Source organism: Protomyctophum parallelum, assembly GCF_964188405.1.
Source record: "Protomyctophum parallelum genome assembly, chromosome: 9".
NCBI classification, from domain to species: Eukaryota; Metazoa; Chordata; class Actinopteri; order Myctophiformes; family Myctophidae; genus Protomyctophum; species Protomyctophum parallelum.
Genome location: NC_139706.1, coordinates 14,736,677 through 14,758,352, shown reverse-complemented (window position 1 = coordinate 14,758,352; position 21,676 = coordinate 14,736,677). Strand labels below are relative to the sequence as shown.

Below are 21,676 nucleotides of genomic sequence, written 5' to 3'. Positions count from 1 at the left end.
GTCGCCCCCCCCCCAAAAAAGGGTTGCAAAATCGTGGGAAGGACTCCCCAAATTGACACTAATGAGCCCCCATTTGAAAACATAATGCCAGGGACCCCCCTGAGAGGATTTATACGGCTCTAGCAGTGATTCTCAACCCGTTTAATTTCAAGGACCCCCCCAGTTTGACATGCATTAGTCAATGGACCCCCGTTTAATGGCATTTCTATCTCTGGGACCCCCAATTTATATTGTAAAATCAATGTTAATCTAACTCTGAGAGTGTACAAATGGTACCAAATGGAACCATTTGGTTCCATCTGTACACTCTCCGAGTTCATTTGGTTCCAAAGTATCATTTAGCTGGGGACCCACTGGAACTCCCTCAAGGACCCCTGGGGGTCCCCGGACCCCACTTTGGGAATCACTGCTATAGGCCTTTGGACTTGCCTGACATTAAACAATAAATAGTCCTTAATGGCATTAATGTAGCACAGACCTGATATTTCACTTTGTCAGACTCAAAATCTGTTCCAGTTTGCTGAATCATTATGAAACGACATGCATGGCTCTAGGGCATCTGAGCCTTTTGTGTAAACTGTCTTAATCTATCTATCTATGAACTGACAAGTGTGAACGCAGCTATACTGATCACCACTGTTTAGTTAAGCTGCTAGCCTTTTTAAATATAATTCCAATCTGTGTTTGTTGAATGGTATAGTGAACACTTCACATGAAACAAAATAAAAATCATGTGAATCGTGTTCTTCTCAGTGCGTAGTACAATACATTATGGCATTAGATCACATACAGGGACATTTCTGCAGCTCTGAAGAGAGAGCTCGTATAAGCATTGAGTCTGTCTCGTAGAGCTTATAGTCTGTCAACCCACTGACAGTTACATATTTCAATATTTCCCCTGAGATAAGCTCAAGTGACTGAAATGGCACGTATAAGCCTCACCTGAAATACATCGTAATTACAATTAGGTGCGGTGTACAGTATGCATTTTTATGTTCATGAATGCCATGTCTGCACGTGTTTTGTTTGTGCATTACGTGTGTGTGTGTGTGTGTGTGTGTGTGTGTGCTGTCGAGGTTCGGTGTGCATCAATGTTGATGTAGCCATTTTGGAAGTTCCTCTGCTGTCACTTCCACATTCTGCAGGAATCAGGAATATTTCTGTAGGGTTGAAATTGACATTGTCCAGGTTAAAGCCACACATTACATATTTTAGTTGGTTTATTTATTATGATTTACATGGTTTATTCATAGATTTACATGGTTTATTTATACATCTTCTCTCTCTCTCTCTCTCTCTCTCTATCTCTCTCTCCCTCTCCCTCTCCCCCCCTCTCTCTCTCTCTCTCTCTCTCTCCCTCTCCCTCTCCCTCTCCCCCCCCCCCTCTCTCTCTCTCCCTCTCCCTCTCCCTCTCCCTCTCCCTCTCCCTCTCCCCCCTCTCTCTCTCTCTCGGCCATAGAAACGAGTGCCTTTTTCAATCTGACTGGTTTTCCAATTATACTTTCACACACACACACACACACACACACGCACACGCACGCACACGCACGCACACCCGCACAAGCACACGCACACGCACACACACACACACACACACGCACACACACACACACGCACGCACACACATAATTTTCACTTACCCCAATAACTGTATGTATCCAGTTCAGCAGCTCATCAATGTTGGCATAGACCCCGGGTCTTCCCTCCCTGGCACAGCCGACCCCCCAGCTCACAACGCCCACCAGGTTCCACCGGGAGGAGGTGAAGTAGACCAAGGGACCCCCACTGTCTCCCTGCAGGACGCACAAGAGTATACAAGAGACGTCTGTTATTTATCCCATTCTGACCTGAGATCAGATTCTAAAAAATGTCTTCTACATCCTGACAGTTTTCATTCTGACCTGAGATCAGATTTAAAAAAAAATCTTCTACATCCTGAGAGTTTTCTGAAAAAGCTGTTTCTATGTCAGTCGTTCTTCGATTTTTCAAAAATAGCAGACCTACAAGCTCGTAGCGCGCGCTATGAGCTTGTAGATCTGCTATTTTTCAATAGCTAAATCACGACACCAAAATGTGTTCCCTACCCAAAATGGGTTATTTATATGGAAACACTGGACAATCTGCCCCAGTCTCTAGTAGTCTACAACGCAAGTGAATGTCCAGTTTCTTAACCTTTCCTATACAGAAAGAAATAATAATATTGAAATATATTTGTACATAAAAGCAATAAAACCAATGAACAATTGTTAATGGCTGGTGGTCCGTTTTTGTACACTCCTCTGAGGTACAGACCCATAAGGGTCCATGCGGTTCCATTTGTATACACTGTCTGAGGTACAGACCCATAAGGGTCCATTTGGTTCCATTTGTATACACTCTCTGAGCCATAAGTGGGGGAGATAATAGACTTTTGGTTAGTGGGTTTGTCTGTCTATGTCTGTGTCTCTTATACTCTAACTCGCCATTAGGCCTATACTTAGTAAACCAACAAGGCTAAACCTTTTATTTATTGCTTTGTTAGAAAATGACCTGTAAACTGTTTGATAATGAAAAACCCTCTTTCAAAATGTCAAAAATGCACCACAGGAGGCTGGTGCTAGGGCAGGTCACAGAATCGGATGGGTTACCAAATACTGTGTAACACCAATACACCATGCACATGCACCTCATTCCTGTCTGAACATTACTGAATCTAAACCACTAGCTAATGTAAACTGAGTTTCCAGTGCCATTAGTCCAGTGGTCTGATATGGGCTGGGAGAGGAAGAAGGGGAATGTAATGACCAACATTTTTCAGTCAGCTGCTATAGCTCCCCAGCTAATGTTACTAGCCAAGAGGTAACTATCAAACTATATGGCTAACTGGTGTTCCTTTGCATTTAGGATATTTACACTTTATATACAGTATTTATAGCAGTAGATCCTTATTGATGGAGGAGGAGGCTCAATGACCTACAGTAGCAATGTATGCCTATATGATGTGACTTGTTTGGATCCAGACAGACTATAGGAAGATAGTAGCCCTCCAAGCAGGACCCAATGCTACTGAAGCATTGCGTCCTGTTGCAGCAGTATCCTGCCACCTGGTACGCAGACTACATAAAACATAAACAACGTGTTTATGGCCTGTCTGCGCTCTTTGACGAATTTTTTTCGTGTGAGGGTTTCTGAATATGTGAAGTATAAGTACCCATACATGCCGCTGCGAATATCTCCTGTGGCGCGGAAGCCGTTAAGTATTTTTAATCTTTGTTTGACCGATTTGGTCGCTTTGATTCTCCTCTTCCTTCCTTGTTTATTGACACCTCATTGTACCGCCTATCTGGCTAGCTAGTGGCGCTATAGCACAAGCCAACCGCACACCGGGAGGCGGTACAATAAACGGTAAACAAACAAGAAGAAATAAAGCGACCAAATCGGTCAAACAAAGTACAAAGTAAATACTTAACGGCTTCCGCGCCACAGGAGATATTCACAGCGGGATGTATAGGTACTTAAAGTTCACGAATTCAGAATAACACAAACAAAAAAACGTCAAACGCCGCAGATACGATCTCAGAGAGAATATTTACGTCCGCGTTCCAGAATTCCCATACGAAAATATAGTCATGAACAGGGACCCTACATAAAACTCTTTCAGAAAAGCTTTATGGAGGGTCCCGAAAGGGGCTAGGAAGATAACTGTATAAGAAAAGACCTGTGCGTGTGTGTGCATGTGTGTGTGTGTGTGTGTGTGCGTGTGTGTGTGACACGGAGGTTAGGGTTAGTGACCTATACGTGGCCGGTTAAGACAAAGGTTAGGCGTCGGAGTAATAATGACCATTCTAATAAGATATTCCGGGTTATGACATGGCTCAAAATGGACTCTTACCTGACATGCATCTACTTTGCCCTCCAGGAAGCCAGCACAAATCATCCTCGGGGTTATGGCGGCGCCGTACACTGTGGGATTCGAACACTGCTCTCTGGCGATCAGAGGGATGGCGGCCTTCTGAAGTGACGGAGATACCTTCCCTGTAGGGATATAGAGGCATGGCATGAGTGACAGGGACTCTGGAAGACATTGAACCCATTTAGGCCTGACCTCATCATTTAGATCTACAAGCTCAAAATGCGTCGCGCTGCGACACGTTTTGAGCTTGTAGATCGGCTATTTTTGCTATATTCGAATTGAAATCTTGAATTATTTTTTGCTATTTTTGAACTGGAATCCTGAAAATTTACATTTTCATGTAATTTCAAATGCCTTTAGTTATACTTGTGTTGAGCATTGAGCTGCTAATTTAGACTGAAGTAATTAAAACATGTTTGCTTGTTGTGGAATTGTAAACAGCTGAAACCAATAATATATCAGTATTCTGACATTAACCTGAGGGCCACATTAAGTGAAGGCGGGGGCCGCATGTGGCCCCCGGGCCGCCAGTTGCCCATGAATGTGATCACGACTCACGAGATGTGGTCTTGTCTGCTCCAAGTGCAGCAAGGACCGACATGGGGAAGAAAGCTTGTATGTGCATGTCTGATTTTAAAATGTAAAAGTTCAATAGTGAAATGAATCTGCTGATTGATACTTGACGCTGCCTGTGGGTATCTTATTTATTCCGAAGCTTTGAAAGTACATTAGGCTATATTATATATTCTATGTGTATACGTGTATTTGTGTTCTACTTGGCCAAGTCTATCCCGGTAAACGAGGTAATCTGAGCAAAACGTGTATACTATTATACAAATAAACAAATGAATACAAACGACATAACGCACCTTTCTCGTCTAGATATCCCCAGCCAGTCACTTGCATGGAGGCCCCAGGAGCAAGCGCTAAGGCTTTGGGGGGCAGGCACACTGGCATGCGGTTGTCTATAGAGGAAGGAGACAGAGTTATTAAGGCTCGAGCAGCATGAGAAAAAAGACATTTGATATAATGACCACAAGGGGGCAGCAAAGTACAGTATTTTGTGACGTGTATAGCCTCAGGATAACATGTGGTCTCTGAGGCTATACCTCAGGATTGACTATTCATGTTTTTAACCATTGAACGCTAATCATCCTTTTTTTTTTGTCACACCATCACTGAACTCGGGTATATTGTACCCAATGTAAAATATTCCATAAAAAAATATTTCCCATCAAAAGAATATTGAAGTACATGGTAATACTGTAGAAAAAAATCACACCCGTGTGAACCGAGTGGTGCAACTACCCTCTCTCTCTCTCTCTCTCTCTCTCTCTCTCTCTCTCTCACTCTCAAAAAACAGGGATGTGGGCAGGGAAACAAACCTATAGACCGATTCACAGAGGGTTGCCTGCAGGGTGCGGCCATTACTGAGGTGTACCATTAAGCGCAACAGCACTGATTAGCTACACCTGGCCTATGGAGCACCCGCTCCACGGATTACACCTCAGTAATGGCCGCGCCCTGCATGGCACCCCTCTGTGAATCGGTCTGTACCTGATGTCACTGCAGCATCATGAAGCTAACTGAACCCACCTCAGATCATAATGACAAAAATAAAAATGTCCGGGTGAAAATCACCCGTGTTTTAGTGTTCTATAGGGTTAATGGTTTAATAATCATAATATCACAGTTGACGGAACCATGGTTTCCTCACCCCCCACTGTGATGGGACTGTAGAGCCTCATCATGGCTATGTCGTAGTCGTTGCGCGCTGCGTTGTAGTCGGCGTTGACTATGATCCTGTCCACGTAGGAGCCTCCCAGTGTCCCCATGTAGGTCCGACCGGACACCACTCTCCAACGGCTCACCTCCTTCTTAGCGCTGTATAGCAGAGAAGAGAGGGAGAGAGAGAGAGAGAGAGAGAGAGACAAGCACTGCTGTCAATTTAAGTGACAAAGTGTCACAGTGTTATGTTTAACTTGTGTACCTTTTATTTTGTAGTATTGTTTTGTGCCCTCCTGTCTGCCCCTGTAGTTCTGTACCTGCCTTGTCTAACCTGTATTGTGATTAGTCTTTGTTTTCCACCTGTGTCCTCTTAGTCCCCCAGCCAATCCCTGTCTTGATTTTGAGTTTTGTTTCACCTGTGCCTAGTTAGTCTGTGTCTATTTATACCCCCCTGTTTGTTCAGTTCCCTTGCTAGTTCGTCACTTAATGTCAGTAGTGTTCAGCTCCTCATGTATCCATGATTTAACTCCTAGTGTATTCCTGATATATGTACTTCAAGTTCCTTGTATTCCTTGTGTTGGTTTTTTGGAATGAAACCTTTGCATTGAAGCTCATCTGCCTGTGCCTATCTGTCTGCAATTGGGTCCTAATTGCTCCTGCCTTTGCACTGTGACACAAAGTACATTTTCATTCCATTTCCGGGTAATATATATATATATACTGACCCCGTGAAGCAGTGGGCGGCGGTGACCACCCAGCGCGGCGACACCAGCGACCCTCCGCACGTGTGCTGTCCGCTCTGCTGAAGGCTGACCTGCCACGGCCAGTCTTCTATGACGGCGTCCGTACCGCCCACGATGCGGTCCTGAGCCCCGAGCTTTCCACACTCTGTCAAAATGGGTACAGTCACGCTGTCATCATCCGCCATTAAAACACATTTTGGGGCGGGATTCGGGAAACCCCTTTTGGTGTTTCAAGCATTTTGTCGTGCTTTATAGCTATTGAAAAATAGCAGATCTATACAAGCTCGTAGCTTTTAGGTCTGCTATTTCTGAACATGTATTCGTGAAAATGTGGTGCAAGTCTTTGAATATATATTTCAGAGCGAACATTTTTCACTCAAATATTGGCTTCTGGGGGGGTTCCTGGAACTAGCCTACATATTTTGAGATGGGGGTCCGTGGCCCAATAGAGATAATTCTGGCGGTCCTTGAGATGAAAAAGGTTGAGCACCCACTGACATAGAAACATGGGTTTTTCAGAAAACTGTCAGGATTTAGAAGCCTTATTTTTTAATTGCCATCAGTCCAAAATGGGTTAAGAACACTAGGGTCGGGACCATTTGTATGGGTCCCTTCATGTATTTTTTGTTTTAAATTTTTATTGTTTACTTTAACCCATTTAGACCTTGGAAGCCAATCTTAACCAATCAGGATGGAGTGTGAGAAATCTGAAAGACCGGTTTGGTTGAATGGCTCTAGAGAGACTGTGTACCAATTTGCGTGATGTTTGGACAAAATCTGTAGGTGTGCTGTGCAAAAACTTCGATTCTACAAAATGTTTCTATGTCAGTTAGACCATCTCATTATTCCGTTCGCTTTATCAGAGTTTTTATCCGTCAGACTTTTCCAAGGCTAATAGGAACAGTAGGCCAGTCAGATTGGATTACAAAACATGGGGAAGTCAATGTACTGTATACCATTCAGAGACGTATTGTTTTTTTGCTCATAAAGGAAGGCTTCGTATGACGGGGTCACGCTGAACATTACATAACCGAGTTTTGCTTTTTCTATACACACATTTGTAAATGTTTGCCTATAATGACAGCAGGTTGAAAGTGGTTGCATGGGGAATGGCCTCACCTGAGCAGCTCAAGGAAATGACGGTCCGTGACTGGCACACTTTACTGTTGGGACACACACAGACGTATATGTTAACACCAGAAATTACCAACACGCAGTGGCGTGCACAGATAGACACTAGGTGGTGCTGTAGCACCCCCTAGTGTCTATCTGTGCACGCCAGATGCCCTTGCCCTCTGGACAGCAATGTGCCCTTAAAAGAAATCACACCAGTGTGAACCAAGTGGTGCAACTCCCGTCTATTGGTTCTCTGTATCGTTCCAATTTGTATCGTTTCAATTTCTTCTCTGTATCGTTCCAATTTCTTCTCTGTATCGTTTGCGTCCAGCAGGTGGCAGCCATGTCTCATACTTCTCTCGTTCCAATTTCACGCATGCGCACACCACTCGTGCTCACACAGGTACACACATCACAAACAGGTACACAGGTACACGGACATTGCTGGATGTAGAAGTGGTTGCACCACTTAACAATATATATATATTATTTATGCCCCCAAAATCTATAAATTCTCACACTATTAAGGCAACCGGCGGGTTCCACGCGCTGCTCAAGGTGCCCTTTTTCTTTTTCACTTGAGCACCTGCCCCTCTAAAGGTCTGTGCACGCCACTGCCAACACGGTTAAGACACAAATATGGACCTATAAGCCTCCCCAGGTAATCGGTGTGTGAGTTTTGTCTTTGCCTATAAATACAACTACTTCATCTTGTTCCCTCGCGTAGTAGTGGAAGGGATAACAGAAAGGTAACAGAAACTGGAATTTTTCCATGAAACTCCATGACGGTAAAACAGTATATGATATAATAAAACACATGAATTCTGGGTGTTACACAACGGCTATAGCATAAAGAAAGAGCACAACAATGGTCAATAAAATAAAGCAACAAAACATATACAACAATAGATAACGGCGTTAAACTGTACTCGCTTGGAGTTACGACCACACACACACCCAGTCATCGACATACTATACGTCGTTTTTACCTATATGGCCTATATGGGGCTACTGTATCACTATACTGCTTTCACTTTGAACCACCCATGTATGCTGGAAAGGCAAGCCCTGGGAACAGCGTTTCAGCTTCATGCTCTCTGTTCAGTGGTCTAAAAGTAACTAAGTACATCAAGTACTGTACTTGAGTACAATTCTGAGGTATTTTTTTACTTTACTGGAGTACTGCCGATTTTCAGTAGGCCTACCTTTACTTCTACTCCGCTACATCTCAGAGGCAAATTATTTGAAAACTTTAGTTATTTTGTAGATTTTTTTTAGATGATTACAAAAAGAATTACCCTCTTCTATACACTTAGCTGATCTATCTTCAAAAGAAGTTAAATACATTTGAAAACGTGTGAAACGTGTGGACATTCTGCATAATTCATTCTTTTTTACCGCATGTATATTTCGATGCTGATACTTTTGTATACTTTTGGGGGTTTTTTTAAGTACATTTTGAACTGGAGACTTCTACATGTAACAGAGTAAGTAAGTAAGTAAGTACATTTTATTTGTAAAGCACCTTTCAAGACAAAGTCACAAGGTGATGAACAGAACACAGAACAAGCAATCAACAAGTTAAAACCAAACAGGAAAACATATAGCACAATAAAGTAAAAATACAATAAAGAATTGAACAAAACCAATAAACAAGTCAAAAACTCAAAACATAAGCATGTAAAATAGTAAACTAGAGGCAGAATCACAAAAACATAGGTATGTAAAAAAATAAGTCAGGTAAGAACTACATCAGGGGTGGGCAACTGGCGGCCCGGGGGCCACATGTGGCCCCCACCTTCACTTAATCTGGCCCTCAGGTTAATGTCAGAATACTGATATAATATTGGTTTCAGCTGTTACTATTCCACAACATGCAAACATGACCCGCTTTTATTACTTCCGTCTAAATTAGTAGCTCATTGCTTCAACACAATTATAATTAAAGGCATTTGAAATGACATACAAATGTACATTTTCAGGATTCCAATTCAAAAATAGCAAACATTCAAGATTTAAATTCGAATATAGCAAACTTTGTAGATCAGCTATTTTTGCTACGACAGTAGTCACTAGGGAGTGAGTGTGGAAATATAGTGGCCCTCTCCATCGTCAAAGTTGCCCACCCCTGAACTACATGGAAAAAATAAATACGGAATAAATGTGTCTTATACATTGCAGTATTGTAATGTATTGTAGTACTTGTAGTCTCTTACCGGTCAATGGTTTTCAGATGCAGGGGGAGGAGCCCCGGCGCTGTGCGCGTGGCTGTGAAGGGCCCCGCCCTCAGAGAGGAAGTCATCTCTGCCACTGGGACCAGGGTGCTGTGAGGTTTACTACGATATGACACAGAGGAGGAGAACCCGTTGAGAAACTGATTTCAGAAGTGATTACGTCATTATTATTATATAGTTAACCCATTTAGGCCTGACCTCAAAATGTAATCCAGTTTTCTGAAATAAATATTTTCACGATTAAAAAAAAAATAGCAGACCTACAAGCTCGTAGTGCGCCACTCGGTGGCTATTTTTTCAATAGCTAAATTATAACATGATGTTTAAAACACCAAAAGAGGTCCCCGCCCAAAATGAAAACTTACGAAATAACGAAAACAAAAATAGCTTGAACATGTCCGCTAACTGAAAGAAATACAAACTAGAATATATATATATATAATTGTATATATATTTACAATAACTAACTGAACTAAAACTATTAGCAATTCCAAAATGTAATCCGCAAATCCGCTCTATTAAAAACGGAATTAAAAAAAAAGTCAAAACGAACTTAAACTAACATTTAAAACTCCTAAAACTATTCCAACCTCCAGCTCTGTCCTTTTACGAAACTCAAAGCTGTTGATTTTTAGCCGATGGATTTCGTTCATGGACTCGTTCATCTCGGCGTCGGTACAAGGACATGGTTCGGTATATACCTCACATTCCACAGTCCATTCATAGCTATGTTTAAAGGGACACTTCACCCTTTTTGCAAAATAATATATGTTAATGACGTTTAGAAGCTTTAGAACACTTTCCTGGGGGTCTTTATGTATATGTAATATGTGGTTTTAGATATTTTAGATTGTAGCAGTGAGCCCAGTGTCTCTGATGTCATGGACACTGGGCTCACTTAAAGCCGTCATTAACATATATTATTTTGCAAAAAGGGTGAAGTGTCCCTTTAGGTTCTTTTAAAATGTGTTCACTCACTTGGTGTATCCCAGTTGCTGACACGCGGCCTGCGTGTGCGCTTCGGTCCAGCCCTCGCTGCACACGCTCCTCCATCCTAGGCCCGTGCTGTACACCTGCACGATGCGCTTATCGGACACTAGACGCACTGGACGGAAGAATAAAGGCGAATTATATAATCCATCGCACAACGGTTTTGGTTACCCAAAAAGAGCTGATCTACTAGCTAACAATATAGCGTGAAGATCAGTTCTTTCCGGGAAACCGACACACATCGTACGATGGAGTATATGAACATGGCTTATGAGGGAGACAGGACAGACAAGTTATCAATCTTCTCAAAGTGAGTGTAGGTATAGTGTAGAATAGATCACTGGTTTCCAAACTGTTCCCATTTTGTGGGTAGTGGACACAGATCATGGGACCCTTTATAGATTTTTTTAATTATTTCAAAACATCATCTTGTTTTTTCAGTAGCCTAATGTCATGAAGATAATGAAAGAAAATCTAAGAAATTCCAAAAAATTAGAAAACAAAGAATCAGTGAAAATAGCTGATTTAGAAGCTCAGAATATCGCTTGTAGATCGGCTATTTTCACTACTTTGGTTCCCGGTTCTCTGTCTTTTGGGTCTTGTGAGTTCAAAAGGTTTGGGAACCACTGCTGTAGGTGGAGACAAAAAGAGTGCCATGAGTTTGTCCGTGTGTTCGTGTTCTACCTGGGAAGGTGCTGTTGACCTTGAAGCTGGACACACAGGTGACCTCGTCCTCCCCCGACGTGCAGTCCTCTTTCCCATCACAGGCTTGGTCTATTGGGATGAACTTCATCGACTGCGAGCAGTAGAAGTACTTGGCCTCAATCAACTGTTTGGCTGTGGGATTAAGGGAAAGAAGGGCACACAGCAGGAGGGAAAACAGAAAAACGTTAAAGTGACTGACGTGAAAGTTTTTCATGACGGGTGACTAGAATTTAGCGTTCCTATATTGAGGGGGTGAACATTAAATGAAGACTAGAACTGCACTCTGTCGAGTGCCGTTACTTGCGAGTTGCACACAAGTAGGCCATGTGGCCTACTAGTGCGCAAGCAGAGCGCGCAAATTTGTACTGCCGAATTTTCAAATCTCAGCCTCTCTGTAACACATTGAAATTAAATACTAAAGTCGGGTTATAACTGGCTGTCAGCCTGTCAATGGTGACGTACTTACAATATGTTTCAATATTGGTTGGGTAACAGGCAACGTATACATATAATGTAAATTGAAAGTATACTATACTGTGGTCTGCTGGCTTTTATTTTTATTTTTAGATATAGTTTTTTATTGCCATCTGACAAGAAAATCTTTGCAGTCACCCATTTCTTTTTCTTTTTTAAAATCATCACAAACATCAATAAATAACGTACACCACAAAGAAATAAAAAATAAAAAAATAAAAGTAAAAACAGGCTGGCGTTTTTATGCGTATGCTCGGAGGTATATATGAATCCGAGAGGAGGGACAGGTCGGTGCAATACTATGATAGCTCATCAATATTGGTCAGTTGCATTTTACAGGGGTTTCCAAACGTTTCCATGCCAAGGACCCCTAAAATGTGGGGGGTCTAATTAATAGTCAGCACTCGGCACTAGTGGCCCACACTTTGACAACATGTGTGTTAGAACCATGGAAACACGTGCTGTTCTGTTCACAGGCCGTATAGCAGACAGTAACATGTAATACATGTGTGTTCTTTGTGACCTGGGAGTTGTGGAGGATGAGTTTCATCCTTTAAAGAATGAGTTTCATCCACAGAGAAGGCATGGCAGTTGCGTCGGGGAACGATGTATCCATAACTGTTTGTCTTTTGTTTGTAGTGTATCTTGGTGTATGCATTCTGTGAGTGTTGAAATTAAATACTAAAGTCGGGTTATAACTGGCTGTCAATGGTTTACGTAATTGCGATATATGTTTCAATATCGGTTGGGTAACAGGTAACGTATACATGTATGTAAAGCCCAACACACACCGTCTGTGAAGCGGGTGCGCAACAGGTGTTGCCGCGCGGCAACGCCTGGAAAATAGAACAATGGCGTATCGGAGCGTCAGGCGAGGCGTGCCGTGAACGAGCGCCAGTGATATGTTTCAATATCGGATGGGTAACAGGTAACGTATACATGTATGTAAGCCCAGCATGTGAGCAGAGTGGAGCGGCCGATAATTCCGCTCTTCGCTCTCGACGGCTTTTGTTACGCTCGCTCCGCGCTCACGTTCATCTCCCCCCACGCCGCTCTACGCTCGCTCCGCGCTCACTTCGCGCTCCGCTCCGCTCACATGCTCTACACACCGTCTGTGAAGCGGGTGCGCAGCAACGCGGCACAGGTGTTGCCGCGCGGCAACGCCTGGAAAATCGAACAATGGCGAATCGGAGCGTCAGGAGAGGCGTGCCGTGAACGCCTCGCCTGACGCTATACTTATTACTTGCACGCTCTGCTTGCGCGAGTAATAACAGTTAGTTAAAATAAAAGTGACTCACTGAAGAACACGGCCGTGGCCAGTATGCCGAGCACCACTATGACGGTGACGACGGTGAGCACCACTCGCTTCCACGCAGACGGCGATGAGGCCTTTTGAGGTTTCTGAGCCGTCATGGGCCTTCGGTGACGGCCGGGCCGTGGTATCACTGGAAGGAAGGAAGGAAAGCAAGTGTCATGTGTGGGTGAGGTAAGGACCCAAACGCAGGACAGCCAGGCATGCAGTGTTCAAAACCATGAATTGGTGATTTAATTCAGAAGACAGGTGAACATGAACAACTTGAAACAGGTGACAGGATACAATGACTCAACAAGGACTGACTGGGGAACAAGATTGATATACACATGACATGAGGGTTGATTACAAAATGAGACACAGCTGGAGCAAACAAACGTAGAACCAAGAAAACTAGACCAGGGAACAATACATAGAAATACAAGACTGTACAATGAATGACAAAAGTCTATGACTGTGACAGCAAGAGCGGAGTGGGGATGATTGGTTGGACAATCTGCTAAAAACCCAAATCCAGTATACATGACATCAAAAAACAAGAATAAAAAAATTCCAAAGAGGTAGCACATCCAAATTTGTAATAAATGGCGGCCAAAAGTACTCACATTTCCATTTCTTTATTGGCACACACCAAAAAGGAACGCTTACGCGTTTCGGCTATATCAGAGCATGCTGCATAGCCGAAACGCGTAAGCGTTCCTTTTTGGTGTGTGCCAATAAAGAAATATTAAAAGGGTCAAAGATCATGGAATTCTCAGTGGAGTCAAAGGACAATTAAAACTCTATCAGCGCCACCTGGTGGTCACCATTTTTGGCTTTGCCAATTAGCCCATTATAAAAAAAGAAACAAAATGTAATTCTATTATGCATGTAATGTGTATGTCATCACCTGCACACCAGATTTTATTTTTCTCAAAAAACTTGTCTTATCGTCCATGGCAATCAGTGCATAATTGGATTCAACTCGTCTCAACGTTTCTGGCACTTAAACTGTTTTAAGGGAGATATGGCGACGGGAACATATACGACAAAAACACCTTTTCAGGGCAACTTAACTGGAATTCATACATTACTGACATGTTACCCACTTGCATCACTAACGTGAACTAATCTTTGTCTTACCTTGCTGCGCAGGATTCAGCGGCTTTGTACTTTCCTCAGCCTGCTGGGTGTCTGTCTGCTGGGGGAAATGGGAAAACATGCATGAGACGAGATATCATGCCATACGTTATAGCCGTCGCATGAACAATAGCACGTGGTTTGACAGAAAAAAAACAAGCCCCTCATATGTCTGTAATGTACACACTCAAGTCATGTCTATACGGTGAGACTGTAGTATAATGTTTTAATCTCTGCGAGTTTGTCCCAATAAGGCGTGGAAGGATATCGGAGACATGGAACACGGAACACGGCGTGCCCCTTAATGGCTTTTACTGTAGTTATCGTGTGGCTGCAGGCATGTTCCCATAATCTATTAATGTGGTGGTCTTTAACGGCTTTCCACAGTACAGATGGACTCAGCCTGGACAATAGGCTATTGTGCCAACAAGCTGGGAACAATTGAAGCTATAATCAGGGAAGATTACCTTTCAGTTGGATGCAAATCTGCTGAATATGAACGCGAGAGGAGGGACAGGTCGGTGCAATACTATGATAGCTCATCAATATTGGTCAGTTATACATTTTACAGGGGTTTCCAAACTTTTCCATGCCAAGGACCCCTAAAATGTGGGGGGTCTAATTAATAGTCAGCACTCGGCAGTGGCCCACACTTTGACAACATGTGTAGAACCATGGAAATATGTGCTGTTCTATTCCACAGGCCGTAGCAGACAGTAACATGTACTGTACATGTGACCTGGGAGTTGTAGAGGATGGGTTTCATCCTTTAAAGGATGAGTTTCATCCTTTAGGGAAATCCACAGAGAAGGCATGGCGCAGTTGCGTTGGAGAACCATGTATCGATGTTGGAGAACGATGTAACAACGATGTATCCATAACCGTTTGTCTTTTGTTTGTAGTGTATGTTGGTGTATGCATTCTGTGAGTGTCTTGTAAGCCTCTTTATATAAGCATCTTATATGACTATAATAAAAACACTTTGAAACATAGTGTGCCAGTTTAAAAATAACAATGAAACAAAAGAAAAATTAATACGTTTACTAAATCAGTTAAAGCGCAAATAACGTGCATTTTAAAACGGCTTTCAATATTTAATATGATATTGTCTATGTCCCTCAAAGTTATTTCTAATGGTTTGAGCCTCAATCACCACTCCGATATAACCAGGCCTTGTCATTTCTTTCTGGACTTTGAAAGCAGTTTTAGCTGCAATACCACAATGTCCTGAGGTGGTGGGGGTGCTGATATGCAGATTATTTAATATTTGAGTCATTATAATACTGATGCTAGATAAAACCAGGCTTGTTTCCATTCCATGCCAGCTTGGAAAATCAACAATGGTGGACATTGTGAACAAAGTGGAAATGCAAATTTGGAACTGAAGACTGAAGAAGAGGAGGAATTATACAAAGTAGGGTGACATTGAATTCCCATTAAAGCACCTATATGATATGAAAGCCTGATTGTTCAAAATTGGTTATTTGTGGGGATAGAAAACACATATAGGAGCCCCAAAAACACAAAATAAATTGAAAAAATTGAATTTTATGTTATAGGTCCTTTAAAAACAAAACTCTTCAACCTGAAACCGTCTGGGTTTTGTGACGGTTCCCTATATTGTGCGTTATATTCTTGGGTTATCTGGTTTAGGTATATAATGTGTCTCGCATGCTCTCCTAATAATTTGTATGTTCTCTGTCCAATAGGATTGGGGAGCAGAGCTACTCATGGTGATCAGCCTAAGTGGCTCACACCTGGGCCCAGGTGTCGACGCCCTATAAATGCCTGCTTCCCCAGATCTGTTCTTTTCATTTGCCTCCTGCACCTTTTCCAAACTTTTCAACATTTCTGTCAATACATACAACATGCACACACATATACATTTCACTCATGCATACACACACTACACCACTGAATACTGGTCTCCACACTTCATCTGTTCAATCATGATTTATTCCTTACATTTACTTATTTTTGCTTAATCAATAAACTATTTATTTGGTAAACTGCGTCTCCCCTGTTTTTTGTTGTGTATCTTGGGCTGGCACCCCCTAGGCCAGGTACATGACAGTTTCCACTTTCCAGTCAGTGAGCGAATCAAACGCACCTCGTTCACACTGTGGTAGGCTACTTCACTTTGTCAAAACAACTCTGTTGTCTCCTGTAGAACAGAACAGGTCTGACACTCAAGTGTGTTTTTAAACTGGCAGCTGGGTTTGCTGCCATTTTGTTAGCGGTGAATGTGACTCATTTTGGTGTTGTTGTCTGGTGTCTGTCACAACAACCTGACTAAGTGTTAAGCAGGTGATAAGTATCTCAGACGGCTACCTGCTGTTAATAGCCCTTTTGTTCTGCTCATTATTCAGGTTTGGGTAAGTTCCCCCTTTTGCATAGAGTGTCCCTGTCATGGCCAGCCTGGTGTTGTTTTCTCATTACAAAAAAGGGGAAGCACGCATGCACGCTCACACGCACGCAAGCACGCACACACAGCAACCAAAGTTGGTAGAATGAGTTCTAGGAAACAAGTGGAACATTAACCTATCCTGGAGTGCATATAGGCCTTACATTAGCTAAAGAATGCGGTGGGACTGGCTGACTTGCCTGGGCAGTTGTTTAGGTTTGGCAGGGTGGGGGTTGGGGCAGGTATGGTGGGGGCAGGTAGGGCGGCGGCCGGTCACTCTATACTCTTAGGTTAACTGCTCTGCTAGCAGACACACTCTTACATAACCCCAGTCTCAGAGATGGATCCAACAATGTGTTTTTAACTGGTCCATAATCTTTATGAAACACAAAGGCTGTGTGTGTGTGTCCTCCTTCCGGAGAGATCCATTCTCTCACACAGCAGACTTCACTTGTCTGCGTTACACCTCAGGATGCCTTTTATGCAACACCAGTATTATATTCTAAAAAAGCCTATTGTATTTCAATATCATATCATTATATTGAAGTGGAAAATATCGTTTGGTTAGACAGCCATGCTTTTTCTTTTGTGTAAAAATGGTGTCAAGAGAGAGAGAGAGAGAGAGAGAGAGAGAGAGAGAGAGAGAGAGAGAGAGTGACCTCTTAAGACTACCGGTACTCCTTTCTCTATCATATTCATTGTTTGATTGTTATATGAAACGGATTGTGAATTGTAAATTGTAAACCTCATTGCAAGCCACCACGAGGAGGAACTAGGTCATCAGATTATGGATTATTTTAGGAGCGATAATGAAGGCTGTTGAATAAAGGAAGGATGGATGACTTGGTATAGAAAAGTGGGACGTTATAGTCATAGAAAATGGGAAAGATGGTTATAGTTAAAGGAATAGTTCATCCCAAAAAATCATATTTATCAAATTCCTAAAACAATAATTTGATGACCAGCAGTGGTTCCTTATGGAGACACAGAGAGTCTCCTTTGTGTCTCCATAGGGAGTATAATTAGGGAGCAGAGCTGGTCATAAAATGATTGGCTTAGGAATGTGACAAAAACTAAAAAAAGAATATCCATGAATTCCAGTCTCCATGGGGGGAGTAATGGACAGACAAAGTCATGTTGGGACGTGAACTATCCCTTTAAATTAACACTCGAGGAGTTTTACGGCGCAGTGTTGTTTTTGGCAGCAAATTTCTATTTTAGACTGTTTTTATTTACATTTGCTGAAAATAGCCGATCTACTTTCAGCATGCAACCAAGTGTAAAATGACTTATACTGGATCTCTTGCCCACTATAGTCCCTTCCTATAACATTTTAGTCTAGCTTTTATCTGTTGACGAAATTGCCAATAAATTTAGTCTTAGTTTTAGTCATCACAACCGAGTTGTTATTTAGCTTCCATTTAGTTTTCATCAGTGGAAAAAGGGTAGTCGACGAACACTTTTCGTCTTAGTTTTAGTCAACGAAATCAACACTGTTGTTACCGTGTATATTAAGGTGTGGTGAAGAAAACGAAACTGCCAACGGTGTGACATAAGGTCTGACTCAGGGAGGCTTCTTGTCGGTCCTGTTTGGTCTGTTGCTAAAGGCAGGCCTCAGATGGAATAGCACAGCTCTGATAGCATAACTGGGTCAACGTTTCAACACCACAGCCTGGGTAGCACTGTTGTTTTTGGCAGCATATGTTTTAGTCATAGTCTCTTGAAAAGGTTTCACTTAGTTTTAGTCACATTTCAGTCACCCGGAATGTTTTAGTGTTAGTCTAGTTTTAGTCGACTAAATATCATAAGATTTTAGATTTTAGACTAAATCTACAGTTAATTTGGTCGACTAAAATGTATTTTGTCGGGCCTTGATGCCGTCGTAATGACTGTTTTTACAAATAGCAGATATTAGTATAATCAGAGGCTTTAAATGTGAGTTTGCCGAGTTCCTTCCCTTTGTTTAAGTCTTTCCTGTTGCCTACTACTCAGGCAAAAAAGAGCCATTATCTACAAGCTCACAACGCGTCGCGCTGCAACGCGTCGTGAGCTTGTAGATCGGCTATTTTCAGTGTAAAGTGTAAGTGTAAAATGACTCATACTGGATCTCTTGTCCACTAGTCCCTAACATTTCAGTCTAGTTTTTATTTGTTGATGAAATTGTGAATATATTTAGTCTTAGATTGAGTCACCATAGCTTAGTCTTAATCCTTTAGTTTTTGCCAGTGAAAAAAGGTAGTCGACAAACAGTTTTCCTCTTAGTATTTAGTCGACGAAAACAACAGTGCTTCTCAGCTCTGTAGCGTGTTGAACTGCACAGAGGGAAGTCATAATAAAAGGCCTGTCTGTGTGGTAATGGGACGTGACTCTAATCAAAGGTAGAGATCTGGGACCAGCGTGCACGCTGCACAGATGTCCAAAGATATACAATCACATGCAAACCGCATATACGTGCAGTATCATTTGTGTAACATGTGCAATGTATGTGTGTACGTACGGTAATGCTGCAAAGTTATAGCTATGTTGTTGTTTTAACTACATTGTTGTTAGTGCTGCTCTAGGGTAGCCAACAACAGCCTCAACCGGTTACCACATCCGCATGTGAACGACGTCACGTTTAACCCATTCTGACCTGAGATCAGCTTCTAAAAAAATTCAAAAATAGCAGACCTACAGGCACCTATGAGCTTGTAGATCTGCTATTTTTCAATAGCTAAAGCACGACATGATGCTAACACCAAAATGGGTTCCCGCCCAAAAGTTTCAACAAATCTACAGAATATCATATGATCAATCGCAATACAGTACATCAGAGAGACAAATACAGCATGCTACACACCTAATATACTTCTACTGTACATCCTCATCACACAAAAACAGAGAAAACCCACACGTTGCTCACAAGCAGAACTCAAATATTCCACGTCATTAAGTAATAGGAAGCATTTCTGTGTCACCACCGTGCAATTTAATATACTGTATATATAGTGTCATCCAAGAATATAGATGGTGTCATGTAGCAGCAGCATTGTAACCACCAGATTTGAATTACAGTAATAAAAAAAAGAAAAATGCTTTCCATAAACGGAACGACGACGACCACATTCAGCTGCATAGTTACCCCCCCCCCCCCCCCCCCATACTGTATACGTACTGTACGAATGTTTCTATATAGTCTCAGCTCCACTCACCCACATGATGCAGATGTCCGCTCTTTAGTGGGCCAGATTCACCTCGCTGGACACGGGTGGGGGGGTGGGGGGTGGGAACAGAGGGGACACTGTCCTACCTCTCACTCTACCTATATAGTCCCCAATATCACTTTTCCCTGATCCCCTCTGCTCCTGTGCTGCTATATGACTTATCCAACTCCTCTCTCTGTCTCTCTCTCTCTCTCTCTGTCTCTCTCTCTCTCTCTCTCTCTCTCTCTCCCCACCACTATCTCTCTCCCTCTATGTGTCTCTCTGTAGGCCTATCTCTCTCCTACACTCACTCTCTCTCTCTGTCTGTCTCTCTCCAACTCTATCTCTCTCCCACTCTCTCTCTCTCTCTCTCTCTCTCTCTCTCTCTCTCTCTGTCTGTCTCTCTCCAACTCTATCTCTCTCCAACTCTATCTCTCTCCCACTCTCTCTCTCTCTCTCTCTCTCTCTCTATCTCTCTCCCACTCTCTCACTCTCTCTCTCTCTCTCTCTGTCTCTCTCCCACTCTATCTTTCCGTATTATCTCCCTTCTTCTTTGTACAGTAGCCTGTAACTGTATCCACGCTGCGTGGTGCCTGCAAGCTGCTGTACTTCCTATGAAATCCCGAGGCTGTAATAAGGGTTACCGTGTGCTGCTTCTTTTGTTGTGTTGACACTCTGCCTGCCAGTGTGTGTGTGAGTGTGTGTGTGTGTGTGTGTGTGTGTTTTTGTATGTGATGACCCAACCCCTGCTGGCAAAACAAACGCAAAACTATTCCACGTAACCTGACACTTTGAGCCCTCCTCTCTACCTGTGTTAACTCCATTCTCTCTCTCTCTCTCTCTCGCTCTCTCTCTCCTCCTTCCCGCTCCAAACATTTTCAAATCAAACCTGCATACCTGTCTGTCTGTCTGTCTGTCTGTCTGTCTGTCTGTCTGTCTGTCTGTCTGTCCTCTCTCTCTCGCTGTCCTCTCTCTCTCTCTCTCTCTGTCCTCTCTCTCTCTCTCTTCGTTGACTAAAACCTACCTTTTTTTCACTGACGAACACCACATAAAAACTAAATAAAAACCAAGCTACGATGACTAAATCTGAGACTTAAATATATTGACAATCCCATCAACAATGTTACGGAGGGCCTTGGAGAATCATAAGATCAGTAGAATTAAAAGACGAGCCATTTTACGCTTGGTTGCGTACTGAAAATGGCAGCTCTATATGTGGGCTTGTAGCTCACAACTGTGGAACCATTATGATGATATGAGTTTATTGCTTATAATAAATACAAACTCTGCACTTTGACCTTTTAGTTTTCCTTCTTTTTGTTTATTGCCTTTCATGCCTTATTTAAAGCAATTTTAATTGTCATCGTGGCGGAAATGAGCTACACAAATAAAGTTATACATGACACACACACACACACACACACACACACACACACACACACACACTAAAGTCTCTTGGGTGTGTTTGAGTTGTTGTTTAAATTGTGACACACTGATGATCAGAAGTCCGTTGGCTATCCGCCAGGAAACCTTTTGAACCATGACTCATATTGTATCGTGTCAGAAATCAAAACCGGTAAGGACATTTCTTATCTGTCAACATTATTAAGGTGTGGGCAGATACTGATACTGTACCTCCTACCAAACCGGACTAAGTGTGTGCGTGCGTGCATGCGTGCGTGCGTGTGCGCGCGTGTTAAAAAAAAGTATGAAGTGCCGTGCAATTAATTGACCACCCCGCGTGTTGCCAATAGATAGATATGGTCCTTTCATGCAT

The 21,676-nt window shown here is 42.5% G+C and overlaps 1 protein-coding gene across 1 annotated transcript; it reads right to left on the bottom strand.

The window, feature by feature from the left end:
* Window positions 1-665: 665 nt before the first annotated feature.
* tmprss4a (transmembrane serine protease 4a) lies at window positions 666-20,009 on the bottom strand. The gene is made up of 13 exons (XM_083772575.1): window positions 19,909-20,009; window positions 14,317-14,371; window positions 13,181-13,327; window positions 11,388-11,540; window positions 10,692-10,818; window positions 9,696-9,815; window positions 7,483-7,526; window positions 6,346-6,508; window positions 5,610-5,776; window positions 4,762-4,857; window positions 3,872-4,014; window positions 1,641-1,793; window positions 666-1,160 (listed from the first exon to the last, which is right to left on the bottom strand). The coding sequence occupies exons 1-13, from the start codon at window positions 19,912-19,914 to the stop codon at window positions 1,149-1,151; spliced, it is 1,386 nt and encodes a 461-aa protein (XP_083628701.1). The 5' UTR covers window positions 19,915-20,009; the 3' UTR covers window positions 666-1,148.
* Window positions 20,010-21,676: the final 1,667 nt, after the last annotated feature.

Excerpts from the sequence above, each read along its gene's own strand:
- tmprss4a (XM_083772575.1), bottom strand. Across the intron at positions 10,819-11,387 it reads GGTCAACAGCACCTTCCCAG|TGCGTCTAGTGTCCGATAAG; the intron begins GTAGAACACGAA and ends TCTTCCGTCCAG. Across the intron at positions 5,777-6,345 it reads GCCGCCCACTGCTTCACGGG|CGCTAAGAAGGAGGTGAGCC; the intron begins GTCAGTATATAT and ends TCTGCTATACAG.